This window comes from Cydia splendana, chromosome 3, assembly GCF_910591565.1.
Source record: "Cydia splendana chromosome 3, ilCydSple1.2, whole genome shotgun sequence".
Classification (NCBI taxonomy): Eukaryota; Metazoa; Arthropoda; class Insecta; order Lepidoptera; family Tortricidae; genus Cydia; species Cydia splendana.
The window spans coordinates 1297443-1323196 of NC_085962.1; the positions used below are offsets into that span (position 1 = coordinate 1297443).

At 36.5% G+C, this 25754-nt stretch overlaps 2 protein-coding genes and 1 long non-coding RNA gene across 3 annotated transcripts in view; 2 read left to right on the forward strand and 1 right to left on the reverse strand.

The window, feature by feature from the left end:
- The window catches only part of LOC134806464 (uncharacterized), a 558863-nt gene that overhangs the window by 59821 nt on the left and 473288 nt on the right, over nt 1-25754 (reverse strand). The window lies entirely within an intron of this gene.
- LOC134806633 (juvenile hormone esterase-like) lies at nt 1817-7839 on the forward strand. The gene is made up of 4 exons (XM_063779961.1): nt 1817-1892; nt 3321-3463; nt 5170-6428; nt 7743-7839. Exons 1-4 carry the CDS (start codon nt 1817-1819, stop codon nt 7837-7839), a joined length of 1575 nt encoding a protein of 524 aa, XP_063636031.1.
- Nucleotides 17283-25546, forward strand: LOC134806634 (acetylcholinesterase-like). Its single transcript, XM_063779962.1, has 4 exons — nt 17283-17358; nt 19762-19904; nt 21604-22862; nt 25319-25546. The coding sequence occupies exons 1-4, from the start codon at nt 17283-17285 to the stop codon at nt 25506-25508; spliced, it is 1668 nt and encodes a 555-aa protein (XP_063636032.1). The 3' UTR covers nt 25509-25546.

Consider the following 25754-nt stretch of genomic DNA (forward strand, 5'->3'; position numbering starts at 1 on the left):
TTTATGTTACTGTTTGCATCAAAGCAGATTAATTTGCCTAGGTACACATATTCGCTCACATGTTCCAACGGTTTTCCATCAACTGTTATTGTTTTGAGGTTTGTGGAGCTGTTTGTCATGATTTTTGTTTTGGAAGCATTTATGTGCAGACCGACTTTTTTGCTTTCTATCTCTACATTTTTAATAATTTCTTCTAAGCCTGTTGCTGATTCACTGAAAAGTGCTATATCATCTGCAAATCTTAAATGTGTCAGCCTCCTATTCAATATCCATACGCCTTTGTTTTTCCAATCAATGTTTTTGAAGGTATTCTCAAGAACGGCTATGAACAGCTTTGGAGAGAAAGGGTCTCCCTGTCTTACTCCTCTTCCTATAGTGAACTCCTTTCCTTGCATTTCAAGTTTTACTCTACTCGTGCTTTTTAAATAGATATTTTTATAATATATTATTATATTATATATCGATATTTTTCATTTATGTTGTTTTTTTTTTCAGAGCATTCCATATTGATAAGTGTGTTATGCTATCAAATACTTTCGAGTAATCCACAAAAGCTATGAATAGTTGTTTGTTATGTTCATTGAATTTCTCTATTAGCTGTTCTATGATAGTTATGTGATCGGTTGTAGAGTAGTGTGGGCGAAATCCTGCTTGTTCTATTGGCTGGTTTTTATCCATCTCCGGTGATATTCTGCTCAAAATAATAGATGAAAATAGTTTGTAGATTGTAGATAATAGGCTAATGGGCCTGTAATTGCTTATATCTAGCGGATTTCCTTTTTTATAGAGTAGGATTAAGTTTGATTTGCACCACTGTATTGGGACTACCTCTTTTTCCAATACCATGTTAAACAGTTTTTCTAAAAATGTTACTAGAATAGGTACTCCCACTTTTAACGCTTCGTTTGGAAGGTTATCTGGACCAGGGCTCTTTTCCGGTTTTGGCTTCTTGATATGACTCAGTATCTCGGTTTCAGTTATTGGGCTCAATGTATTTGCTGCCATCACATCCTTGCCTGTGGTACACGGTTCCATTTTCTTACATTATTATATCATTATCCATTAGCATTTCAATTATGTTTATGTTTATCGAAGATATTGAAGCTTCAATTAATCGCTATTTCGTTCCGCTGTGTAGCGTTTAACATCATTAAAATCGACTTTTCACATCCCTAAAAGAGCACACATATACGTTTTTACGCACACATACACAAATTGGTTTGCACCTAAAACGGTTACACCTTGATTTGAAGTCCATCTTGTCAACAGTATGGTTCTTTTTTGACAAACGGCATTTTTAAAAGAGCGAGGAGAGAGAAATGATACTAGTTGCTGCGCCGTCAAAGAGAACAGACAACGTTGGGGCCTTGGTTAGCAAGTTCCATAGAATGACACTAAGTAAAATATAATAAAGTAATGCCTGAAATATGTAAAAAGTGCCAACTCAAAGAAAATACTCTCTCTCTCTTCCCGGCCGATTTCGGCCACAGCGACTGCATTATATTATGCCTAGGAGCGGGAACTGAGCTGGTCCGCTCGCTCGTGCACCCTCATGTGACTGCAGTACCCAATCTTCGTCTGCAGTGCTCGTCCACACCGAGGGCATGTCAGGACTCCGTCAACGTAGTGATAGGTGAAGGCTGTAGGTGGTCGGGCCTTTAGAGCATCTCGTTTATTATCAAGGCCTACCCTCCTCCGCTCTTCAAAATCATCATCCTTTAAATGCACCATCCGTCTCGCCTGGCTTCCGCTTGCCGTCCCACAGCTCAGAGTAGAAAATGCGCTTCGCTACCCGACTCTCAGACATCCTCGAAACATGGCCACACCACCGCAGCTGCCGTCGCATAAGATAAACTTCAACTCCAGCAACTTTAGCACGCCGAAGCACTTCAGTATTCCTCACACGATCTGACCAATGGATGCTCATAATGTTGCGGAGACACTTTAAGTGGAAGCGATCTAGTAGGCGTATATGTCTGCGATACAATACCCACGTCTCCGAAGAGTACAATAAATTCGGGAGCACTATGGCCATATACACCGAAACCTTCGTTGCCAGGCTGATGTCATGGGTACGAAAGATTTTGGGCACTAATTTGCCAAATGCTGCAGAGGCTGCACAAAGCGTATTGCTTATCTCCGCGTCAAGATCAATACTCGGAGTCCATTGAACATAAGCAGTCAATTACGCAGGAGATACTATAGTGCAAGGACAGTTGCGCAGCTGCAATTGCACTCCCTCGTCCTTCCTTGTTCTAGTCCAATGGAACGGGAACTGCTACGATCGGGAACAAGTTCAGATGCAGTATCTGGCCGGCAATCGCTCATGACCCCTATTTGCCGCCCTAAGCCATCAACATTGCTTACCAGCCAATATAAGGAAACAACTCAAAATATGCATTTGATTACTTCGCCCCACACGTGAATAAAATGAAAATTTCTCATCAGTTTTTGAACAATCAAGAGCATGGATGTAAGTAAAAAGAGGTAGATATGGTACCAGGCGCACGATCGTGAGCCATCAAATATAGGTTCCGGAACCTATATTTAGTTAGTCGTATGGGTGACGCCAACCTGTCAAGTTGTCAAAATCGTTGGATCAAATTTTAGTTTTGTCAACTATGAACGTCACACGTCTACATAAATAAAAGGTCATTGATCAAGAGAGCCTTTACCAACTACATACAAACAACAAAAAATATTTTTTAACGTTACTGTTAATCTACATCTTTTTTTTTATCGTCTGTCGTGATGTGCGTGATCCATGCATTCACATAAGTACTAGTTAAAACTTAACGGTCATGATCATGATAAGAACCGGCTAAAAGCTAGCAACGAACTCATTCCACAAATAATTTTGACAGTGACAGCACCCGTGCTAACGCCGCCACAGCAACAGAAGCGGATGCACTTGACCATGACAAACAATATTATCTATTTATACTCTATTTTCAGAATATACAAGCTTATTATGTTCTCAGAGACTCCGGTTTTTAGTCTGGTAATTATGTGCTATGTAATAATAATTGCACGGCAGATATCACAATCTTCGGCACCAGGTAAAATATTGTTTTACCTCGCTTATTATTTAAAATCTGACGTGAAAGTAGCATTATAAATAACTAAATAATAATCCTCATATTTCCTGTTGGAATTGACTCTCATGTGATATTAAATAACGTTCATTGGATTTGTAATATTTTACAGTTAATTTATAAGAGTTCGGTCAATGATTTGGCTATATACATTATAGAATTATTTGATTGAAGAAATACCTTGAAGCGTGTCGACGCTGTAAGTAAACTTTGTGTATTTTGCAGAAAATCCATTGGATCCTGAGTTAGCCAGACCAATTGTGCATACTCCAGTAGGCAGCTACCGGGGGCTTTGGGCTCGAGACGGGAATTACTCTATGTTTCTGGGTATCCCGTATGCGAGAGTTGATCCGGATAATGTTTTTGGCGTGAGTATTGAAATTTCTCAATTTATGAATAAACAGATAAATCTAATTTCGGTGCGGGGTCAGGGTGGGGGTTCGGGGTTGGGGTTCAGCGTTTCGTTTCCACAATTTTATTCTTGATGCAATTTTTTTTTAACTTAAATTCTTATCGATCGTTCTAATTAGTTTCCTTTGATACAAATGTCTAATTTTGGTTTCATCGGATGATCAGGACTGGAAGGCGCCAGCATCACATGCTAAAACCATATCGAGACACTTTCTGGATCCTATGTTTTCTTATTCGTATAATATTCTCTTTTTTGTTTGTGCTTACGAATAAATGATTACGATTTCAATTAATTATGGTATGCACTATGCAAGTATAATACCAAGCAGGGCTGTCCCAAACCAAAACCTAGTAAGGGACAAATTTCTCAAAATGACCCACCTAGTAAGTCCTCACCCGATTACAAAGACACCGGCTCAAAAATCGGCTTAAATGACAGAGATTTGGACACCTCCAAACCTAGTAAGTAGCATGTCTAGTGGCGGTTTACCATTGTAACCCAGCAAGTCACATATCCCATTACAAAACCTAGTATGGGACTGAGACATACTAGGTTTTAGTGTGGTATAAGCGCCTTACTAGGTTTTTGAACTGGGAATCATTATGCGGGGGCCGCGCTCGGGGCACCTAGTACCGTCGTGATGTCCTGTCCTGATAGCATAAGAAGCCCTAGGGGTATTACGAATGAAAAGAATAATGGTATACTAACCTTAATCAACCTTATGCCAGAGTCAAGAAGATCATTCTGGAACGATCTTCCAGTAAATAACTCATGGATTGATTTAGTTCATGGTGGTCAGGGTGAGGCCGATTGATTAATAAATAAATTGATTTAGGTAGTTCATAGACAGTGATCAGGGGGTGAAGCCGAATGATTGATAAATAAATAACATTGTCAAAAATTATGCTTGTACGGCATATACGAGTAACATCCATAAAAATGTATGTTTGGTTATTTTAAGTACCATAAAACTAGGGTTTTAAGAGTGACCCAGGAGAGCGTACTATGGCAACGAGTGACAAAAAAAGTTGATTCACCCCACAGCAGCAGCTACGCTTACGCGTTGATTCAGAAATAGATTATTGCGCTAGTTTTCGCCCAGTTCTAGTTTTGGTACGAAATTTGAATATAAACCTACATTGCTGCACAAATTTGGACTTATTTCAATTCTTAATGTCTAAACTAAACAACATGAATCCGTCAAGTGGACGGAAACTAGCGCAATTATCCTATCTATTAAGCAGTTAACACCTATTAAGAGCACTTACTAGGTTTTTGAGCTGGATTATGTAAGACACTTCTATCGGTACTTATATTTTCAAACCTAGTAAGGAGCATAAAACGTGCAAAATATGTAATATATATTGATATATGGATGTTAATACATGCAATGGTTGATAATGTACCTATTTATATTCAAAAAATTACATAAAATTAAGATTTTTTTTGAGGCTGACACTTTTTATGTTTTTACGCTCTCCTGTAAAATTTGGTCTGAAGCAGTTACTAGGTTTTGGTATGGGACAGCCGAATTTAAATATGAATTGTACGTTACGGTGTCGTACGATTCATATTCTTTTCCTGGTTTTGCAACCTCTGAAAATAAATTAATACCTACATATTATAAAGAATGATTACCCAAAAGACATGTTAAAATTTCAGCCTCCTATTCCACACAAATTTGAAGGGATATATGAAGCAGTCGACGATACTTCAAGGTGTCCTCAAATTGAAGAATTTAAAAACACAATTACTGGGACTCTGGACTGTCTTCACGTCAACATTTACGTACCGAACAGCGCTACTATTGATAATCCCTTGCCTGCTATGATCTACATTTTTGGGGGGAAATTTAATTTTGGATTTGCAGGCAGATACATTTATGGACCACGCTTCTTAGTTAGACATGACATCATTTTTATTACTTGCAACTATCGTCTTGGCCCGTACGGATTTCTTTGTTTAAACACTTCTAAAGTGCCAGGGAATCAAGGTTTAAAAGATCAAGTGCAAGCGCTGCGCTGGATAAAAAAAAATATACGATATTTTGGCGGAGACGACTCCAAGATCACTTTAGAGGGAAACAGTGCAGGTTCAACGTCTGTGGATATGCATCAGCATTTTCTACAAGAACCACTTTATAATAGAGTGATTTTACAAAGTGGCGTTTCATTAAATGGAGTAACTGAAGATCCTGATTCAGATGCTCCTTTGAAATTAGCAAAGCAATTGAATTATACAACGAATGATATTAACGATGCCTTATCATTTCTGAACAAAGTAGAGCCACATGAACTTATTGCTGCAACAAGGAATTCGGGTGTAATTGTTGGACCGTGTGCTGAAAAGCATTTTGAGGGTGCTGATAACTATATAACGAAATATCCAGCTTCTGTGAACACAGTTACTCGTAAAGATGTCGATGTTTTAATTGGTATTAATAACGACGAAGGCTATTCGAAAATCACAATAACAGAAAAATATGAATATGAAAAAACGGACTTCGTGTCTGAGATATTAAGACATTATTTTGAATTCAAAAATGAAATTAAGCTTTCAGATGAAATGAAAAACATTGTCCAATTGTTTTATCATGGTGATGATGTTCAACGTGTAGATAATAAGAGACCGGTAATGAATTTATATGCTGATTTTGTTTTTTATAGTCCGATATTCAGAACTGTTAGAAAATATTTGGACAGTGATGTAGAAAACATGTATTTCTACATGTTTTCATATTCTGGTGAAAGGTCTTATAACAAGGACCTATGTAATATATCATATACTAAAGGTGGTGCTTCCCACGCTGATGAGCTGGGATATTTATTTGACATTTCGTACATGAAAGAACGGAAGCGTGATGAAGATATGCTTATTGTAGAAAGGATGACCGAACTTTGGACTAATTTTGCTAAATATGGGTGGGTACATTTATTGCTTTATAGAGTTTTTTTTTTAACTAAAGTTTAAAAACTTAATTCGAGTAGAAAGTTTTATAATTAATTTCATTGTACAAAACAATGAAATCGGAGTGATGGGCTTCTAACGACTAGAAAGAACATTATGCTAAAGTGGATGCTTTATAAATAGCGAATTTTGTGTTGTAATGACACACGTAGACAGAAACACATACAGACAGAAGACATAACTCGAATTTCGAAATTTCGAGTACGTTACCTTGTGCATTCTCCAGTCCAAGTTTCTATGGTCTGTATCTTTACTTTAGGTATTTAAATAAAAGTAAACAAACAATTTGTAAATTTTTGGGCAGTTATAACATTTATTGGTTAACCAACCAAATACAATACCGCTTGGATCTGAAAGACCTGACTTTAACCTACATTATTTGGTCATGTAATATTTTCATCTACCCTCAACTCCACTGGTGTAAGGAGCGATTTGAGTGTAGATTTTATTTACATTTATTTAAATACCTAAAGATATAGAGTACAGTTGTTATGCTCCATTAAATAGTTGTTTGGACAGCGAGTACAGTGTATGGTAGGTATATGGCGTGTGCCACGGACACAGAACACTCTATACCAATCTAAGTCCTGATAACTGTACGGTTACCATCAGTTTGTCACTGACATAAACGCCGTAGAGAACGTAATTTACTTTCTATACATCCCGTTTGCACTAATATGCGAGTGCGAGCGAGATGTATAGAAAGTAAATTACGTTCTCGACGGCGTTTATGTCAGTGACAAACTGATGGTAACCGTACTGGAGTCCACCTTGGTGATTTTTTCTTTTGTATTTAACTATTTTTAATTAGCAAGCAAAGAATAATAAGACAGCCAAAATAATTTAAATATAGCGTACCTACTAGCCCCAGTTCATTTAAGATGATCATTATTTTTACTCCAACTCATTCTTTCTTTTCCTAATCTTAATGATCACCTAATGGTGATTGAAAGATTTATTTTAGTAATTCGAACCGCTTCGTATGATTTTCGGAATTTTTCAAAAATTCAAGTAAGAATATTTAGTAACCACTTTATTTCGACGTAAACATTTGGACATGGAGGAGACAGTAAAAGTTCTAATAAATATTATATAATGTATATAGTTTGAAGGATCTTCGGTATAATTTTCAGTTTTCAGTACAAGATTCCTTCTCCGTCTTCGCATTCGAACGCCTTGATATGTCGTATTGTGCCTCTGACTCTTGATTGACGCTGAATTGACGGCTCTTATTAAAGAGATTTTGACTTTAAGGTTCCGTCACACAGGCGCGTTTTCCGGGCGGAGCGTGAGCTCGGCGTGAGCGTTTTATATGTAAAGGGGTGCGCCTCGCTCACGCGCCGCCCGCAAAACGCGCCTGTATGACGGAGCCTTTAACTTTCAGCTAGAAAATTATTTGTGAATATGCCTTTCCCCGGGGTACCTTTGTTAGGCATAAAGTTTTAAGTCATAATGTATTGTTTATTATATTATCATTAGTCCTAAAGCTGAAACCGTTAACTTTTCAGGATTTTCGTAAGGTTATCCTATGTATAGTTTAGATTAGGTTTGTTTTATGGCAATCTTGAAAAGTTACGCGACTTAGAGCGGTTTCGCACTACGTCCGATCCGAATCCGATCCGAACCCGTGAAAATATGGTCCGTAGTAGCCGTAGAACTATTTCTATGGTAAGTTACGCACTAGATCCCATCTCCGTCATCCGATTTCTTTCCGTCATTCAACGTGTGCGTTGCGTAACTTACCATAGAAATAGTTCTACGGCTACTACGGACCACATATTCACGGGTTCGGATCGGATTCAGATCGGACGTACTGCGAAATCGCTCTTACGCGTTTCTAAACCAAACAAATTATGACCAATGAAAATGTGGACAAACAATACATTATGACTTAAAACTTTTTGGGAAACAATAGCGACCCGCCTTTTCCCATTTATCAATTAATTTTGATGCTGTTTCCTTTAAGAAACTATTAAATTCAGTCCCTAGGGCTACATCGCACACTGGAACCCGCCCATACATTGCTGTGCTCAAAACTACAATAAGTAAAATTAAGCAAAAAAAATACTATTCTACATTCGTAATGTCAAGTAGTGCTTATAATAATAATTATTTACATTATATTTATATTAAAAAATAAAATATTCCTATGATGACGTTACATATTCACCGATAAACATGTTGACAGCTTCCGGGTGAAATATTTTTGAATTAATAATTGGCAGAGGTCGTGTGCAGGTGATGATGGGATCAGAAGAAACCAAGAGCCTATTAAAAACATCTGTCATGTTGTCGAATCTACAAGTTTTACGACTAAATCTCTCTCGATAGTTTTTAAAATCCTTATTCCTCGCTTCCTGGGCCTCTTCACTTAAATTGCCTATTGGGATCAGGTGCTCAGATATTATTGCGACTCCTTGAATAAGGATTTTATGAACAGTAGGTGTCATGCGACACCACCGGTACAGTTTTACATATAACTTTGCTGTCTCTAGACAGTATTTTTTGAATTTACACGTATCGATCTTGTAGCCACTGGAAATTGTTTGTAAAATTATGTAAAAGCGACGTATGAGTTCTTCATCTATTTTAGTAATTTCGGCTGATATTTCGTAGTTTTGGAAAAATTTTCGAGCCACATTACCGTTATTAATATTGCCAAAACCTGGTTTTGGTTGATCTATTATTAAGGAAGTTATTAAGTTATTATTAAGTAAAATTGTATCACTTTTTTCATCTGAAACAGTCGAAATGCATAGAAATAACCTTAAGGTAAAATATTACGCACTAAAACATTGTTTTAGTGAGAAAAAGTTATATTTTCGCTAAAGTAAAAACGCCTGATCAAATAGTCGGAGCAAAAAATTTGGCCCATTTCGAAAACTGGACAACATCTTTTACTTTCGAATAAAGAATCTTAATAACGACAACTTTTTTAGCTATCATGCCTAAAAATTATCAAAAGATGTTGTCCATTATCGGAAATATGACCATTTTTATTAAATTACAATATATGTTACTATTTGTCGGAATACCACAAACCCAAAATTGTTTTAGAACATAAAATACGTAAAACATAATCTACATACCTTGCTCAAGATAAGTCATTGCGGATTTTGAGTTATTCATACCAACTACAATTACTTGAAATAACTATTTTGTTAATCAATACAAATTACCACTGAGATGTGACATATAAAATCCTAGACCTTTGACATAATGCAACTATGTAATGACAACTGATAATGAAGGTATTTTTCTGCAGTGAGGTGCAATATCTCCCTGTTTATGCATATATTTCAATTTGAGTACAAAATACCCACAATTGCAAAGTTGAGTTTTGAGCACTGCAATGTATGGGCGGGTTCCAGTGTGCATCGCATGAAATTACTAGTGGTGTAAAGAATGCTCTAGGTGCTCTGTTGGTCTGTCGTATTAAAGCAGTTGCTGATTAAATTCAAGTTAGATTCATCCGAATAAACCGTATAAATATTTTTTTACATGTCAATTTTACACAGATCGACCTAGTCCCACAGTAAGCTCAATAAGGCTTGTTTTTACTCGTACATAGTATTGTACATAACACAGCAAAGTTATTAATATGTTGTTTACCTACACAATTTGACGTCCCTTAAAAATTCTGATCAATTTTGATAAAATTATTCAAACGCGATTATTTAAGAAAGGCGAAAATGGGTTGTGTACATAATTAGAAGAATAGAATTCGTCATACCTTTGTTCCAGAAATCCAACACCGAAACCGTCAAAATTGATTCCTCTTCAATGGCCACGCGTAACCCAGGATAAACTGCCATATCTGGAGATAAACACTGAACTACGCTTAGGTTCAAGACCGATGCACGAGCGGATGAGCTTTATAGACCTTCTGTACAAGCACATTGGACATTACCGAAGGTGGATAAGTAAGGACTGAACAATAAAACCGTGTATTCGCAACGAGAAAATATACAAATAAAACAATGGTTTACTTAGTTTTATTTGAAAGTATTCTAATGAAATCCTTAAAGAGATTGATTTGCAAGTGGCTGATAATTTTATAGGTACTTAATTATTTAATTTTATTAATATCCGAATGACGCAAGCAGTTGTTGAAACGAAACCACGATATAGAACTAGTTATAGCTAGCTTCTGAAAATTGAACATAAAAATAAGAGCTAGTTTTATTGCTTCTAGTTAGATTTTTATAATATCCTTATTAATAGATCCAGCCATCATGCAGACGTTCACTATGGGAAGTCAGAATAACAGTAAGAAAAGTATCATTCTATGGAACTTGCTAACTATGTAAACAAAACTCACTAGTAAATTCATCATTCAGAGACAATTTCAATATGGCGGTTTGTTAGCAACACTATTTATTCAGAGACCAAACTTTTATATCCGCAACGCAGGCTTCGTCAGGTAAACACAAATTTACAATCAGCTACAGGCATCGTCACAAAAAACTACAGCGATAAAATCCGCAACAGGCTTCGTCAACTCAACTACTCTAAAAATACACATTAATAAGAAAAAAAAAAAAAAAAAAAAAAAAAACCTACAAATAAAATACACCCTCCAACTCACCGCCAGCAGGCAGTGTACCCAACAAGCTGGCCGCATTTCCCCGTTGAATAGCGATGCTAATTCTCTGGGCAAAATACTGGCCAGCCCTTTGGTCACCCGAGGCGTCGACCAAACGCGAGGCCAAATCCTTATATAAGCGCCGGGCGCTGGGCCCCCACGACCCTAACGTCTCCACCCCAAAAGGCTCAAATATGTAGCCACTGCCGAGCATGCTGTACTTGCGCCGTTTGCCATCCTCAGCCGTCGTGGCCGCATGACCAGCACCAGAGCTAGTGCCCGGTAAGTGGGACACGGCAAAAGTGTCTACACACGTTGCGTCCCAAACCAGAGGCCGCCCCATACTCCAGGGCACCAGCGTCATACCGTCGGGCCTCTTGCCGTCATCCCTCGCTAAACCAACAGGCTCCAGAATAGCAGGCACCTTTACGCTGACAAGAGCCCTTCGGATGACATCGTTCAAGCTGGCGTGACGAGGAATCCGACCAGCACTCCTGCTACAAGAGAGGCCATGATGACCCAAGCTGTCTACCATGGAGCCACATTGACAGCGATGCGGGACATTAGTCACCGCCCCCACTCGCAAGCTAGCAGCCAGACGAAAAGTGACGTTATCAAGGAGTGTTCCTATCGACGGAGAAGGTAAGGCTAGTAACCACTGACCAGACTCCCATTCCGCAGCAGCAAGTAACATAGCAACATAGATATAATATACTTAAAGATTACGTCTAAGCGAGCTGTCACTGTAACCACTTTTGTTTAGTGTACGATTAACAATGTGGGACCACCTTGCTGTAGCCATGTCGATAAAGTCATATCGATAAACTATCGACATTTCTTGCAATTTTAATTTTACTTCAAAAGTTTAATGATACCTAAAATGAACAAAAACGCTTTTATTCTTTGTTGTGGTTTATTTATTTATTAAGCTTTGTGTCCCGTGTTTTCTTTTCTTTTGTTTCTTTTCTTTTCCGTTGTTTTATTTAATTACACGGTCCCTTTTTGGGTAAAAGCCTCCTCCATCTTTAGCCATCTACTTCTATCCATGGCGACGCTCATCCATTCTTTTCCTGCCGCCTGTATTATATCGTCTGCCCATCTTTTTCTTTGCCTGCCAACGCTCCTTTTTCCTAGCGGTCCCTGCCATTTGGTTAGGTACTTGTTTGGTCCACCTTTTGTCCTTGTATCTTGCCACATGTCCTGGCCATTTCCATTTTTGTCTCAGGGTGTAATGTAGGGCATCCGTCAGCTTAGTTTTCTTACGAATATCTATTATATTTCTTATTTTCTGTATTCTCCTCAGCTTCAGGATACTTCTCTCCATGGCTTGTTGGCATGATCGGATTTTGTTTTTTACTTTTTCGGTGAACACCCATGTTTGGCTTGCATAGGCTAGGCTAGGGAGTATGCAGGAGTCCATAATGATCTTCTTCATGTTGAGACTAGGGCTTGCAAATATTCGAAACTTTCAGGTATTCGAATATTCGACTTTTTCTGACGACATATTCGAATATTCGAATAATTATTCGAATATTATAAAAAATAAGAAAAAGAACGAGAAATCGGTTTATTATCGTTTTATTCAAAAGCTTATTTCACATATTGCTAAAACTAATGATATTTTGCAGAAATCCACTTAATTGACTAGATTTTATCATCCTACTATGAGATGTCCACATTTATAAAAACAAGTAAAACGCCAAAATAAGACGTATTCAATATTTCTAGATAAAACTTTTATTATAAATGCGCCGTTGAGTGAAATAATATAACTTTAATCATCTAAACCAAACCTAGGTATGTAAGATATTTTTTTTAGTAGGTAATTATTTTCTGATTTAAATTAACTTTGTAGTCACTCAGAGGCCTTAATTAATGGTCGGCTTAATTATATAATATTGGAATATTTAAGGGAAAAAGTTAGTTGACTACTGGATTATTCGTCAGCTAAAGGTGCATAGTTAGATTACCTAGTTGGGCAGGTTTGGTATGATCAAATTTGAGAATTGCGATAAGTGCGGGCAAGGTTTAGTCTTAATAAACAGAATGACCCTTTAACTTAAAACTTATGCACCGTAAAAATAACATACTATTTGATTTCGTTTCCTTTCAAATTGAGTTAGGTTTCACTGTATTCACGAAGTCTATCGAGAGGAATACAGTAAAAATATTATTTTCTTCGTATTTGGGTACCTACCATTACTCATTCACTGTAAATACCCGGAAAACACACAGAAACTGTAACTGCAGCGGATTAAATAGATTTTTATAGTAATAAAAAATATTCGAATATTCGAAACCTGAGCGGCCGAATATTCGAATATCAAAACAGGCCGAATATTCGACAAATTCGAATATTCGAATATTCGAATTGCAAGCCCTAGTTGAGACTGTAGTGTCCTTTACGAATTTCCTTTTGTGCCCAGTATTTTTTCCAACTTATGTTTATTCTTCTGTCTATTTATTTTATGTTACTGTTTGCATCAAAGGAGATTAATTTGCCTAGGTACACATATTCGCTCACATGTTCCAACGGTTTTCCATCAACTGTTATTGTTTTGAGGTTTGTGGAGCTGTTTGTCATGATTTTTGTTTTGGAAGCATTTATGTGCAGACCGACTTTTTTGCTTTCTATCTCTAAATTTTTAATAATTTCTTCTAAGCCTGTTGCTGATTCACTGAAAAGTGCTATATCTACTGCAAATCTTAAATGTGTCAGCCTCCTATTCAATATCCAGACGCCTTTGTTTTTCCAATCAATGTTCTTGAAGGTATTCTCAAGAACGGCTATGAACAGCTTTGGAGAGAAAGGGTCTCCCTGTCTTACTCCTCTTCCTATAGTGAACTCCTTTCCTTACATTTCAAGTTTTACTCTACTCGTGCTTTTTAAATAGATATTTTTATAATATATTATATATTATATATCGATATTCTTCATTTATGTTGTTTTCTTTCAGAGCATTCCAATGGAATGATTCCATATTGATAAGTGTGTTATGCTATCAAATACTTTCGAGTAATCCACAAAAGCTATGAATAGTTGTTTGTTATGTTCTTTGAATTTCTCTATTAGCTGTTCTATGACAGTTATGTGATCGGTTGTAGAGTAGTGTGGGCGAAATCCTGCTTGTTCTATTGGCTGGTTTTTATCAATTTCCGGTGATATTCTGCTCAAAATAATAGATGAAAATAGTTTGTAGATTGTAGATAATAGGCTAATGGGCCTGTAATTGCTTATATCTAGCGGATTTCCTTTTTTATAGAGTAGGATTAAGTTTGATTTGCACCACTGTATTGGGACTACCTCTTTTTCCAATACCATGTTAAACAGTTTTTCTAATAATGTTACTAGAATAGGTGCTCCCACTTTTAACACTTCGTTTGGAAGGTTATCTGGACCAGGGCTCTTTTCCGGTTTTGGCTTCTTGATATGACTCAGTATCTCGCTTTCAGTTATTAGGCTCAATGTATTTGCTGCCATCACATCTTTGCCTGTGGTACACGGTTCCATTTTCTTACATTATTATATCATTATCCATTAGCATTTCAATTATGTTTATGTTTATCGAAGATATTGAAGCTTCAATTAATCGCTATTTCGTTCCGCTGTGTAGCGTTTAACATCATTAAAATCGACTTTTCACATCCCTAAAAGAGCACACATATACATTTTTACGCACACATACACAAATTGGTTCCACCTACAACCGTTAAACCTTGATTTGAAGTCCATCTTGTCAACAGTATGGTTCTTTTTTGACAAACGGCATTTTTAAAAGAACGAGGAGAGAGAAATGATACTAGTTGCTGCGCCGTTAAAGAGAACAGACAACGTTGGGGCCTTGGTTAGCAAGTTCCATAGAATGACACTAAGTAAAATATAATAAAGTAATGCCTGAAATATGTAAAAAGTGCCAACTCAAAGAAAATACTCTCTCTCTCTTCCCGGCCGATTTCGGCCACAGCGACTGCATTATATTATGCCTAGGAGCGGGAACTGAGCTGGTCCGCTCGCTCGTGCACCCTCATGTGACTGCAGTACCCAATCTTCGTCTGCAGTGCTCGTCCACACCGAGGGCATGTCAGGACTCCGTCAACGTAGTGATAGGTGAAGGCTGTAGGTGGTCGGGCCTTTAGAGCATCTCGTCGCTGTGCGTGCAAAAGTCGCCATGTGTTTTTAGCCTACTTTACAGGAGACACAAAAAACTGTTTATTTCGATAATTATTTAACATATACAAATCAATATTTTTATGACAAAAGTATTTGCACTTTTACATATATTACGGAATTATCTGAAATAATAGTTTAGTTTCAATAGAGTGAAAAAATTTTTTTTTCAAAAATATGTTACATAGCGATTTTTGTTTGAGTCGTAAAAACCTCTAAGTGTCTTAACCCGTACATGGCTAGATTTAATTATTAAGGACCTTATACAATTTGTGTGCTTTATCGTCACATGGTTATTTAATAAAATGATGTGGGTGTTCAATAAAACAGAAAAAAAATATTTAAGACGATATAATGGAAATTTTATCACGAATGAATAGTTTACGTATTTTTTTTTATTATAACTACTTATTACTACATATTAATATTTCCTTGCTTGTAGGCAACACAAGTGTCACTGTGGTATTTACGTGGCTTGTAAATTGAAATTTTGTTGTCTTCTAATATTTCTTTAAACTTCTTTCTCCCAACAGCATACAGATAAAGGATTCAAACGACTCTTCTACATATATTCTGGTACTATTTATTATCTGGTACTAGTTATTTATAATTTTCATTTGAAAATACATTAATAATATAATAATGTATTGGTCTGATGTTTACTACTTTTTTTTCATATATTATCTATAAATTTACAATATTAAACACGACACGATATTGCCTAACTGAGTTTTAGCCGAGTTGAAAATAAACAATTGTCTTTAAGATAGCGACCTTGCCTGTGAAGCCGATGGACCTGGGTTCGAACCCCAGTAAGGGCATTTATTTGTGTGTGATGACACAGATATTTTGTTCCTGAGTCATGGCTTGGTCATGGTTGTTTTCTATGTATTTAAGTATTTATATATTATATATATCGTTGTCTGAGTACCAACAACACAAGCCTTCTTGAGCTTACTGTTGGACTTAGTCAATCTGTGTAAGAATGTCCTATAATAGAATATAAAAAAATGTCTTTAAGTAATGCATAAACGCACTACAAGTTCATGTTATAAAGTACATTGCGCTAACTTTATACATTTTTTTTATTAGATATAAATCACATAATATTAATAAAATATAAATACACAATAAAAAATAAATTACCGATATAAATTACATAATATTTTGATCCAAAAGCATCGTTAAACCAGAATGGTTTGTCTCGATACTCCATTACGCAGTACTTAAATAATTAAATATACAATAGGCAACACATATTTATATCTTTTATGTAATTTTCCATTCACTTATACCTTTAAAACTGCCAACAACTTGTAACGAAAACTCACAAAACTCAATTATTTGTACACACACGTAATTTATTTTGCTTGGTGACTTTTCAGTGCCAAATCAAAAATGATACACTTTAAAATGAACATGTTAACGTGTTTAGTATACAACTTGAGGGTAAATAAAAGTACCTATAACATACGGTAGACTGGATACTGGATTGTTATAAGAAAATTCGTAAAACACACGGTCTGGAAACATAGCATCGACTCCAACTAGTACAAAAATTATCGCTATGTGCGAGAAACTACATATCGGGCGCAAGCGCATCTAATAATTTTTCAATAAACTTGTAGAAAATATCGCTATGTGTCAAGAATGACATAGCGTGCGCACGTCTGTAATTGCTGTTCAAATAAGCTAATGTAGTTATGTGATTTATTCCAGTTAGCGATTATAGGAAGAGCATTCATTGTATGGGCATCACATACCTACATTTGTTAAATCCTTAAATATTGAAGTAAGCTCAACGCTGTTTTTGGAGCATATGCGTATAGAAATAAGGTTCAAAATGGCATTAAAACCTAAAAATCGTCAAAAATCACATAGCGACTTTTGTAGGCACAGCGACGATCTCGTTTATTATCAAGGCCTACCCTCCTCCGCTCTTCAAAATCATCAACCTTTAAATGCACGATCCGTCTCGCCTGGCTTCCGCTTGCCGTCCCACAGCTCAGAGTAGAAAATGCGCTTCGCTACCCGACTCTCAGACATCCTCGAAACATGGCCACACCACCCCAGCTGCCGTCGCATAAGATAAACCTCAACTCCAGCAACTTTAGCACGCCGAAGCACTTCAGTATTCCTCACACGATCTGACCAATGGATGCTCATAATGTTGCGGAGACACTTTAAGTGGAAGCGATCTAGTAGGCGTATATGTCTGCGATACAATACCCACGTCTCCGAAGAGTACAATAAATTCGGGAGCACTATGGCCATATACACCGAAATCTTCGTTGTCAGGCTGATGTCATGGGTACGAAAGATTTTGGGCACTAATTTGCCAAATGCTGCAGAGGCTGCACAAAGCCTATTGCTTATCTCCGCGTCAAGATCAATACTCGGAGTCCATTGAACATAAGCAGTCAATTACGCAGGAGATACTATAGTGGAAGGACAGTTGCGCAGCTGCAATTGCACTCCCTCGTCCTTCCTTGTTCTAGTCCAATGGAACGGGAACTGCTACGATCGGGAACAAGTTCAGATGCAGTATCTGGCCGGCAATCGCTCATGACCCCTATTTGCCGCCCTAAGCCATCAACATTGCTTACCAGCCAATATAAGGAAACAACTCAAAATATGCATTTGATTACTTCGCCCCACACGTGGATAAAATGAAAATTTCTCATCAGTTTTTGAACAATCAAGAGAGCCTTTACCAACTACATACAAACAACAAAAAATATTTTTTAACGTTACTGTTAATCCACATCTTTTTTTTATCGTCTGTCGTGATTAGGGCTTGCAATTCGAATATTCGAATATTCGAATTTGTCGAATATTCGGCCTGTTTTGATATTCGAATATTCGGCCGCTCAGGTTTCGAATATTCGAATATTTTTTATTACTATAAAAATCTATTTAATCCGCTGCAGTTACAGTTTCTGTGTGTTTTCCGGGTATTTACAGTGAATGAGTAATGGTAGGTACCCAAATACGAAGAAAATAATATTTTTACTGTATTCCTCTCGATAGACTTCGTGAATACAGTGAAACCTAACTCAATTTGAAAGGAAACGAAATCAAATAGTATGTTATTTTTACGGTGCATAAGTTTTAAGTTAAAGGGTCATTCTGTTTATTAAGACTAAACCTTGCCCGCACTTATCGCAATTCTCAAATTTGATCATACCAAACCTGCCCAACTAGGTAATCTAACTATGCACCTTTAGCTGACGAATAATCCAGTAGTCAACTAACTTTTTCCCTTAAATATTCCAATATTATATAATTAAGCCGACCATTAATTAAGGCCTCTGAGTGACTACAAAGTTAATTTAAATCAGAAAATAATTACCTACTAAAAAAAATATCTTACATACCTAGGTTTGGTTTAGATGATTAAAGTTATATTATTTCACTCAACGGCGCATTTATAATAAAAGTTTTATCTAGAAATATTGAATACGTCTTATTTTGGCGTTTTACTTGTTTTTATAAATGTGGACATCTCATAGTAGGATGATAAAATCTAGTCAATTAAGTGGATTTCTGCAAAATATCATTAGTTTTAGCAATATGTGAAATAAGCTTTTGAATAAAACGATAATAAACCGATTTCTCGTTCTTTTTCTTATTTTTTATAATATTCATCATCAAGAGATATTAAGAGATACTCGTACTAAGTTATTACCGTATTTTGTTTTGACATGAATGGATAAATTGTTGACATAAGATTAATTATTGCAAGACATTTTTTAATTTGTATGTATTAAATAATATTATGTAAATATGAATGACGATCATAATATAAATTCGTGTAGATTAGTCTAGCATAATTTATAATGTAATTTAATATTATGAGAATAAATATCTAAATCTAAATCTAAATCTATTCGAATAATTATTCGAATATTCGAATATGTCGTCAGAAAAAGTCGAATATTCGAATACCTGAAAGTTTCGAATATTTGCAAGCCCTAGTCGTGATGTGCGTGATCCATGCATTCACATAAGTACTAGTTAAAACGTAACGGTCATGATCATGATAAGAACCGGCTAAAAGCTAGCAACGAACTCATTCCACAAATAATTTTGACAGTGACAGCACCCGTGCTAATTGCAGATGCACTTGACCATGACAAACAATATTATCTATTTATACTCTATTTTCAGAATACACAAGCTCATTATGTTCTCAGAGACTCCGGTTTTTAGTCCGGTAATTATGTGCTATGTAATAATAATTGCACGGCAGACATCACAATCTTCGGTACCAGGTAAAATATTGTTTTACCTCGCTTATTATTTAAAATCTGACGTGAAAGTAGCATTATAATAACTAAATAATAATCCTCATATTTCCTGGTGGAATTGACTCTCATGTGATATTAAATAACGTTCATTTGATTTGTAATATTTTACAGTTAGTTTATAAGAGTTCGGTCAATGATTTGGCTAAATACATTATAGAATTATTTGATTGAAGAAATACCTTGAAGCGTGTCGACGCTGTGAGTAAACTTTGTGTATTTTGCAGAAAATCCATTGGATCCTGAGTTAGCCAGACCAATTGTGCATACTCCAGTAGGCAGCTATCGGGGGCTTTGGGCTCGAGACGGGAATTACTCTATGTTTCTGGGTATCCCGTATGCGAGAGTTGATCCGGATAATGTTTTTGGCGTGAGTATTAAAATTTCTCAATTTATGAATAAACAGATAAATCTAATTTCGGTGCGGGGTCAGGGTGGGGGTTCGGGGTTGGGGTTCAGCGTTTCGTTTCCACAATTTTATTCTTGATGCAATTTTTTTTTAACTTAAATTCTTATCGATCGTTCTAATTAGTTTCCTTTGATACAAATGTCTAATTTTGGTTTCATCGGATGATCAGGACTGGAAGGCGCCAGCATCACATGCTAAAACCATATCGAGACACTTTCTGGATCCTATGTTTTCTTATTCGTATAATATTCTCTTTTTTGTTTGTGCTTACGAATAAATGATTACGATTTCAATTAATTATGGTATGCAAGTATAATATCAAGCAGGGCTGTCCCAAACCAAAACCTAGTAAGGGACAAATTTCTCAAAATGACCCACCTAGTAAGTCCTCACCCGATTACAAAGACACCGGCTCAAAAATCGGCTTAAATGACAGAGATTTGGACACCTCCAAACCTAGTAAGTAGCATGTCTAGTGGCGGTTTACCATTGTAACCCAGCAAGTCACATATCCCATTACAAAACCTAGTATGGGACTGAGACATACTAGGTATAAGTGTGGTATAAGCGCCTTACTAGGTTTTTGAACTGGGAATCATTGCGCGGGGGCCGCGCGCGGGGCACCTAGTACCGTCGTGATGTCCTGTCCTGATAGCATAAGAAGCCCTAGAGGTATTACGAATGAAAAGAATAATGGTATACTAACCTTAATCAACCTTATGCCAGAGTCAAGAAGATCATTCTGGAACGATCTTCCAGTAAATAACTCATGGATTGATTTAGTTCATGGTGGTCAGGGTGAGGCCGATTGATTAATAAATAAATTGATTTAGGTAGTTCATAGACGGTGATCAGGGGGTGAAGCTGAATGATTGATAAATAAATAACATTGTCAAAAATTATGCTTGTACGGCATATACGAGTAACATCCATAAAAATGTATGTTTGGTTATTTTAAGTACCATAAAACTAGGGTTTTAAGAGTGACCCAGGAGAACGTACTATGGCAACGAGTGACAAAAAAGTTGATTCACCCCACAGCAGCAGCTACGCTTACGCGTTGATTCAGAAATAGATTATTACGCTAGTTTTCGCCCAACTCTAGTTTTGGTACGAACTTTGAATATAAACCTACATTGCTGTACAAATTTGGACTTATTTCAATTCTTAATGTCTAAACTAAACAACATTAATCCGTCAAGTGGACGGAAACTAGCGCAATTATCCTATCTATTAAGCAGTTAACACCTACTAAGAGCACTTACTAGGTTTTTGAGCTGGATTATGTAAGACACTTCTATCGGTACTTATATTTTCAAACCTAGTAAGGAGCATAAAACGTGCAAAATATGTAATATATATTGATATATGGATGTTAATACATGCAATGGTTGATAATGTACCTATTTACATTCAAAAAATTACATAAAATTAAGATTTTTTTTTGAGGCTGACACTTTTTATGTTTTTACGCTCTCCTGTAAAATTTGGTCTGAAGCAGATACTAGGTTTTGGTATGGGACAGCCGAATTTAAATATGAATCGTACGTCACGGTGTCGTACGATTCATATTTTTTTCCTGGTTTTGCAACCTCTGAAAATAAATTAATACCTACATATTATAAAGAATGATTACCCAAAAGACATGTTAAAATTTCAGCCTCCTATTCCACACAAATTTGAAGGGATATATGAAGCAGTCGACGATACTTCAAGGTGTCCTCAAATTGAAGAAGTTAAAAACACAATTACTGGGACTCTGGACTGCCTTCACATCAACATTTACGTACCGAACAGCGCTACTATTGATAATCCCTTGCCTGCTATGATCTACATTTTTGGGGGGAAATTTAATTTTGGATTTGCAGGCAGATACATTTATGGACCACGCTTCTTAGTTAGACATGACATCATTTTTATTACTTGCAACTATCGTCTTGGCCCGTACGGATTTTTTTGTTTAAACACTTCTAAAGTGCCAGGGAATCAAGGTTTAAAAGATCAAGTGCAAGCGCTGCGCTGGATAAAAAAAAATATACGATATTTTGGCGGAGACGACTCCAAGATCACTTTAGAGGGAAACAGTGCAGGTTCAACGTCTGTGGATATGCATCAGCATTTTCTACAAGAACCACTTTATAATAGAGTGATTTTACAAAGTGGCGTTTCATTAAATGGAGTAACTGAAGATCCTGATTCAGATGCTCCTTTGAAATTAGCAAAGCAATTGAATTATACAACGAATGATATTAACGATGCCTTATCATTTCTGAACAAAGTAGAGCCACATGAACTTATTGCTGCAACAAGGAATTCGGGCGTAATTGTTGGACCGTGTGCTGAAAAGCATTTTGAGGGTGCTGATAACTATATAACGAAATATCCAGCTTCTGTGAACACAGTTACTCGTAAAGATGTCGATGTTTTAATTGGTATTAATAACGACGAAGGCTATTCGAAAATCACAATAACAGAAAAATATGAATATGAAAAAACGGACTTCGTGTCTGAGATATTAAGACATTATTTTGATTTCAAAAATGAAATTAAGCTTTCAGATGAAATGAAAAACATTGTCCAATTGTTTTATCATGGTGATGATTTTCAACGTGCTGATAATAAGAGACCGGTAATGAATTTATATGCTGATTTTAATTTTTATAGTCCGATATTCAGAACTGTTAGAAAATATTTGGACAGTGATGTAGAAAACATGTATTTCTACATGTTTTCATATTCTGGTGAAAGGGCTTTCGACAAGGACCTACATAATATATCATATACTAAAGGTGGTGCTTCCCACGCTGATGAGCTGGGATATTTATTTGACATTTCGTACATGAAAGAACGGAAGCGTGATGAAGATATGCTTATTGTAGAAAGGATGACCGAACTTTGGACTAATTTTGCTAAATATGGGTGGGTACATTTATTGCTTTATAGAGTTTTTTTTTTAACTAAAGTTTAAACACTTCATTCGAGTAGAAAGTTTTATAATTAATTTAATTGTACCAAAACAATGAAATCGGAGTGATGGGCTTCTAACGACTAGAAAGAACATTATGCTAAAGTGGATGCTTTATAAATAGCGAATTTTGTGTTGTAATGACACACGTAGACAGAAACACATACAGACAGAAGACATAACTCGAATTTCGAAATTTCGAGTACGTTACCTTGTGCATTCTCCAGGCCAAGTTTCTATGGTCTGTATCTTTACTTTAGGTATTTAAATAAAAGTAAACAAACAATTTGTAAATTTTTGGGCAGTTATAACATTTATTGGTTAACCAACCAAATACAAAACCGCTTGGATCTGAAAGACCTGACTTTAACCTACATTATTTGGTCATGTAATATTTTCATCTACCCTCAACTCCACTGGTGTAAGGAGCGATTTGAGTGTAGATTTTATTTACATTTATTTAAATACCTAAAGATACACAGTACAGTTGTTATGCTCCATTAAATAGTTGTTTGCATAGTCTAATAAAACATGGTCTTCCATTCCCAGAGTGACACGGGCCTACGTCACAACAACATGGCCGCTATATATAGCGCTATCGCATATTATCATATAGCGCTGTCGCATGATGACGTAGGCCCGTGTCAGTTAGGTGACCTAGAAAAGACGGGAATGGAGTACCAGGCGGAGTATATTATTATACCATGGTTGTTTGGACAGCGAGTACAGTGTATGGTAGGTATATGGCGTGTGCCACGGACACAGAACACTCTATACCAATCTAAGTCCTGATAACTGGAGTCCACCTTGGTGATTTTTTCTTTTGTATTTAACTATTTTTAATTTGCAAGCAAAGAATAATAAGACAGCCAAAATAATTTAAATATAGCGTACCTACTAGCCCCAGTTCATTTAAGATGATCCTTATTTTTACTCCAACTCATTCTTTCTTTTCCTAATCTTCGTATGTGGCCACCCGCAAAATGGTGATTGAAAGATTTATTTTAGTAATTCGAACCGCTTCGTATGATTTTCGGAATTTTTCAAAAATTCAAGTAAGAATATTTAGTAACCACTTTATTTCGACGTAAACAATTGGACATGGAGGAGACAGCAAAAGTTCTAAAAAATATTATATAATGTATATATTTTAAAGGATCTTCGGTATAATTTTCAGTTTTCAGTACAAGATTCCTTCTCCGTCTTCGCATTAGAACGCCTTGATATGTCGTATTGTGCCTCTGACTCTTGATTGACGCTGAATTGACGGCTCTTATTAAAGAGATTTTGACTTTAAGGTTCCGTCACACAGGCGCGTTTTCCGGGCGGAGCGTGAGCTCGGCGTGAGCGTTTTATATGTAAAGGGGTGCGCCTCGCTCACGCGCCGCCCGCAAAACGCGCCTGTATGACGGAGCCTTTAACTTTCAGCTAGAAAATTATTTGTGAATATGCCTTTCCCCGGGGTACCTTTGTTAGGCATAAAGTTTTAAGTCATAATGTATTGTTTATCATATTATCATTAGTCTTAAAGCTGAAACCGTTAACTTTTCAGGATTTTCGTAAGGTTAGGTTATCCTATGTATAGGTTAGATTAGGTTTGTTTTATGGCAATCTTGAAAAGTTACGCGACTTAGAGCGGTTTCGCACTACGTCCGATCCGAATCCGATCCGAACCCGTGAAAATATGGTCCGTAGTAGCCGTAGAACTATTTCTATGGTAAGTTACGCACTAGATCCCATCTCCGTCATCCGATTTCTTTCCGTCATTCAACGTGTGCGTTGCGTAACTTACCATAGAAATAGTTCTACGGCTACTACGGACCACATATTCACGGGTTCGGATCGGATTCAGATCGGACGTAGTGCGAAACCGCTCTTACGCGTTTCTAAACCAAACAAATTATGACCAATGAAAATGTGGACAAACAATACATTATGACTTAAAACTTTTTGGGAAACAATAGAGACCCGCCTTTTCCCATTTATCAATTAATTTTGATGCTGTTTCCTTTAAGAAACTATTAAATTCAGTCCCTAGGGCTCCATCGCATGAAATTACTAGTGGTGTAAAGAAGGCTCTAGGTCCTCTGTTGGTCTGTCGTATTAAAGCAGTTGCTGATGAAATTCAAGTTAGATTCATCCGAATAAACCGTATAAAGATTTTTTTTACATGACAATTTTACACAGATCGTCCTAGTCCCACGGTAAGTTCAATAAGGCTTGTTTTTACTCGTACATAGTATTGTACATAACACAGCAAAGTTATTAATATGTTTACCTACACAATTTGACGTCCCTCAAAAATTCTGATCAATTTTGATAAAATTATTCAAACGCGGTTATTTAAGAATGGCGAAAATGGGTTGTGCACATAATTAGAAGAATACAATTCGTCATACCTTTGTTCCAGAAATCCAACACCGAAACCGTCAAAATTGATTCCTCTTCAATGGCCACGCGTAACCCAGGACAAACTGCCATATTTGGAGATAAACACTGAACTACGCTTAGGTTCAAGACCGATGCACGAGCGGATGAGTTTTCTAGATCTTCTGTACAAGCACATTGGACATTACCAAAGGTGGATAAGTAAGGACTGAACAATAAAACAGTGAATTAGCAACGAGAAAATATACAAATAAAACAATGTTTTACTTAGTTTTCTTTGAAAGTAATGAAATCCTAAAAGACTTTGATTTGCAATTGGCTGGTAGTTTTATAGGTAGTTAATTATTTATTAATATCCGAATGACGCATGCAGTTGAAACCATGATAAAGCACTATTTAGTTATAGGTTATAGCTAGCTTCTGAAAATGGAACATAAAATGAGAGCTAGTTTCGTTGC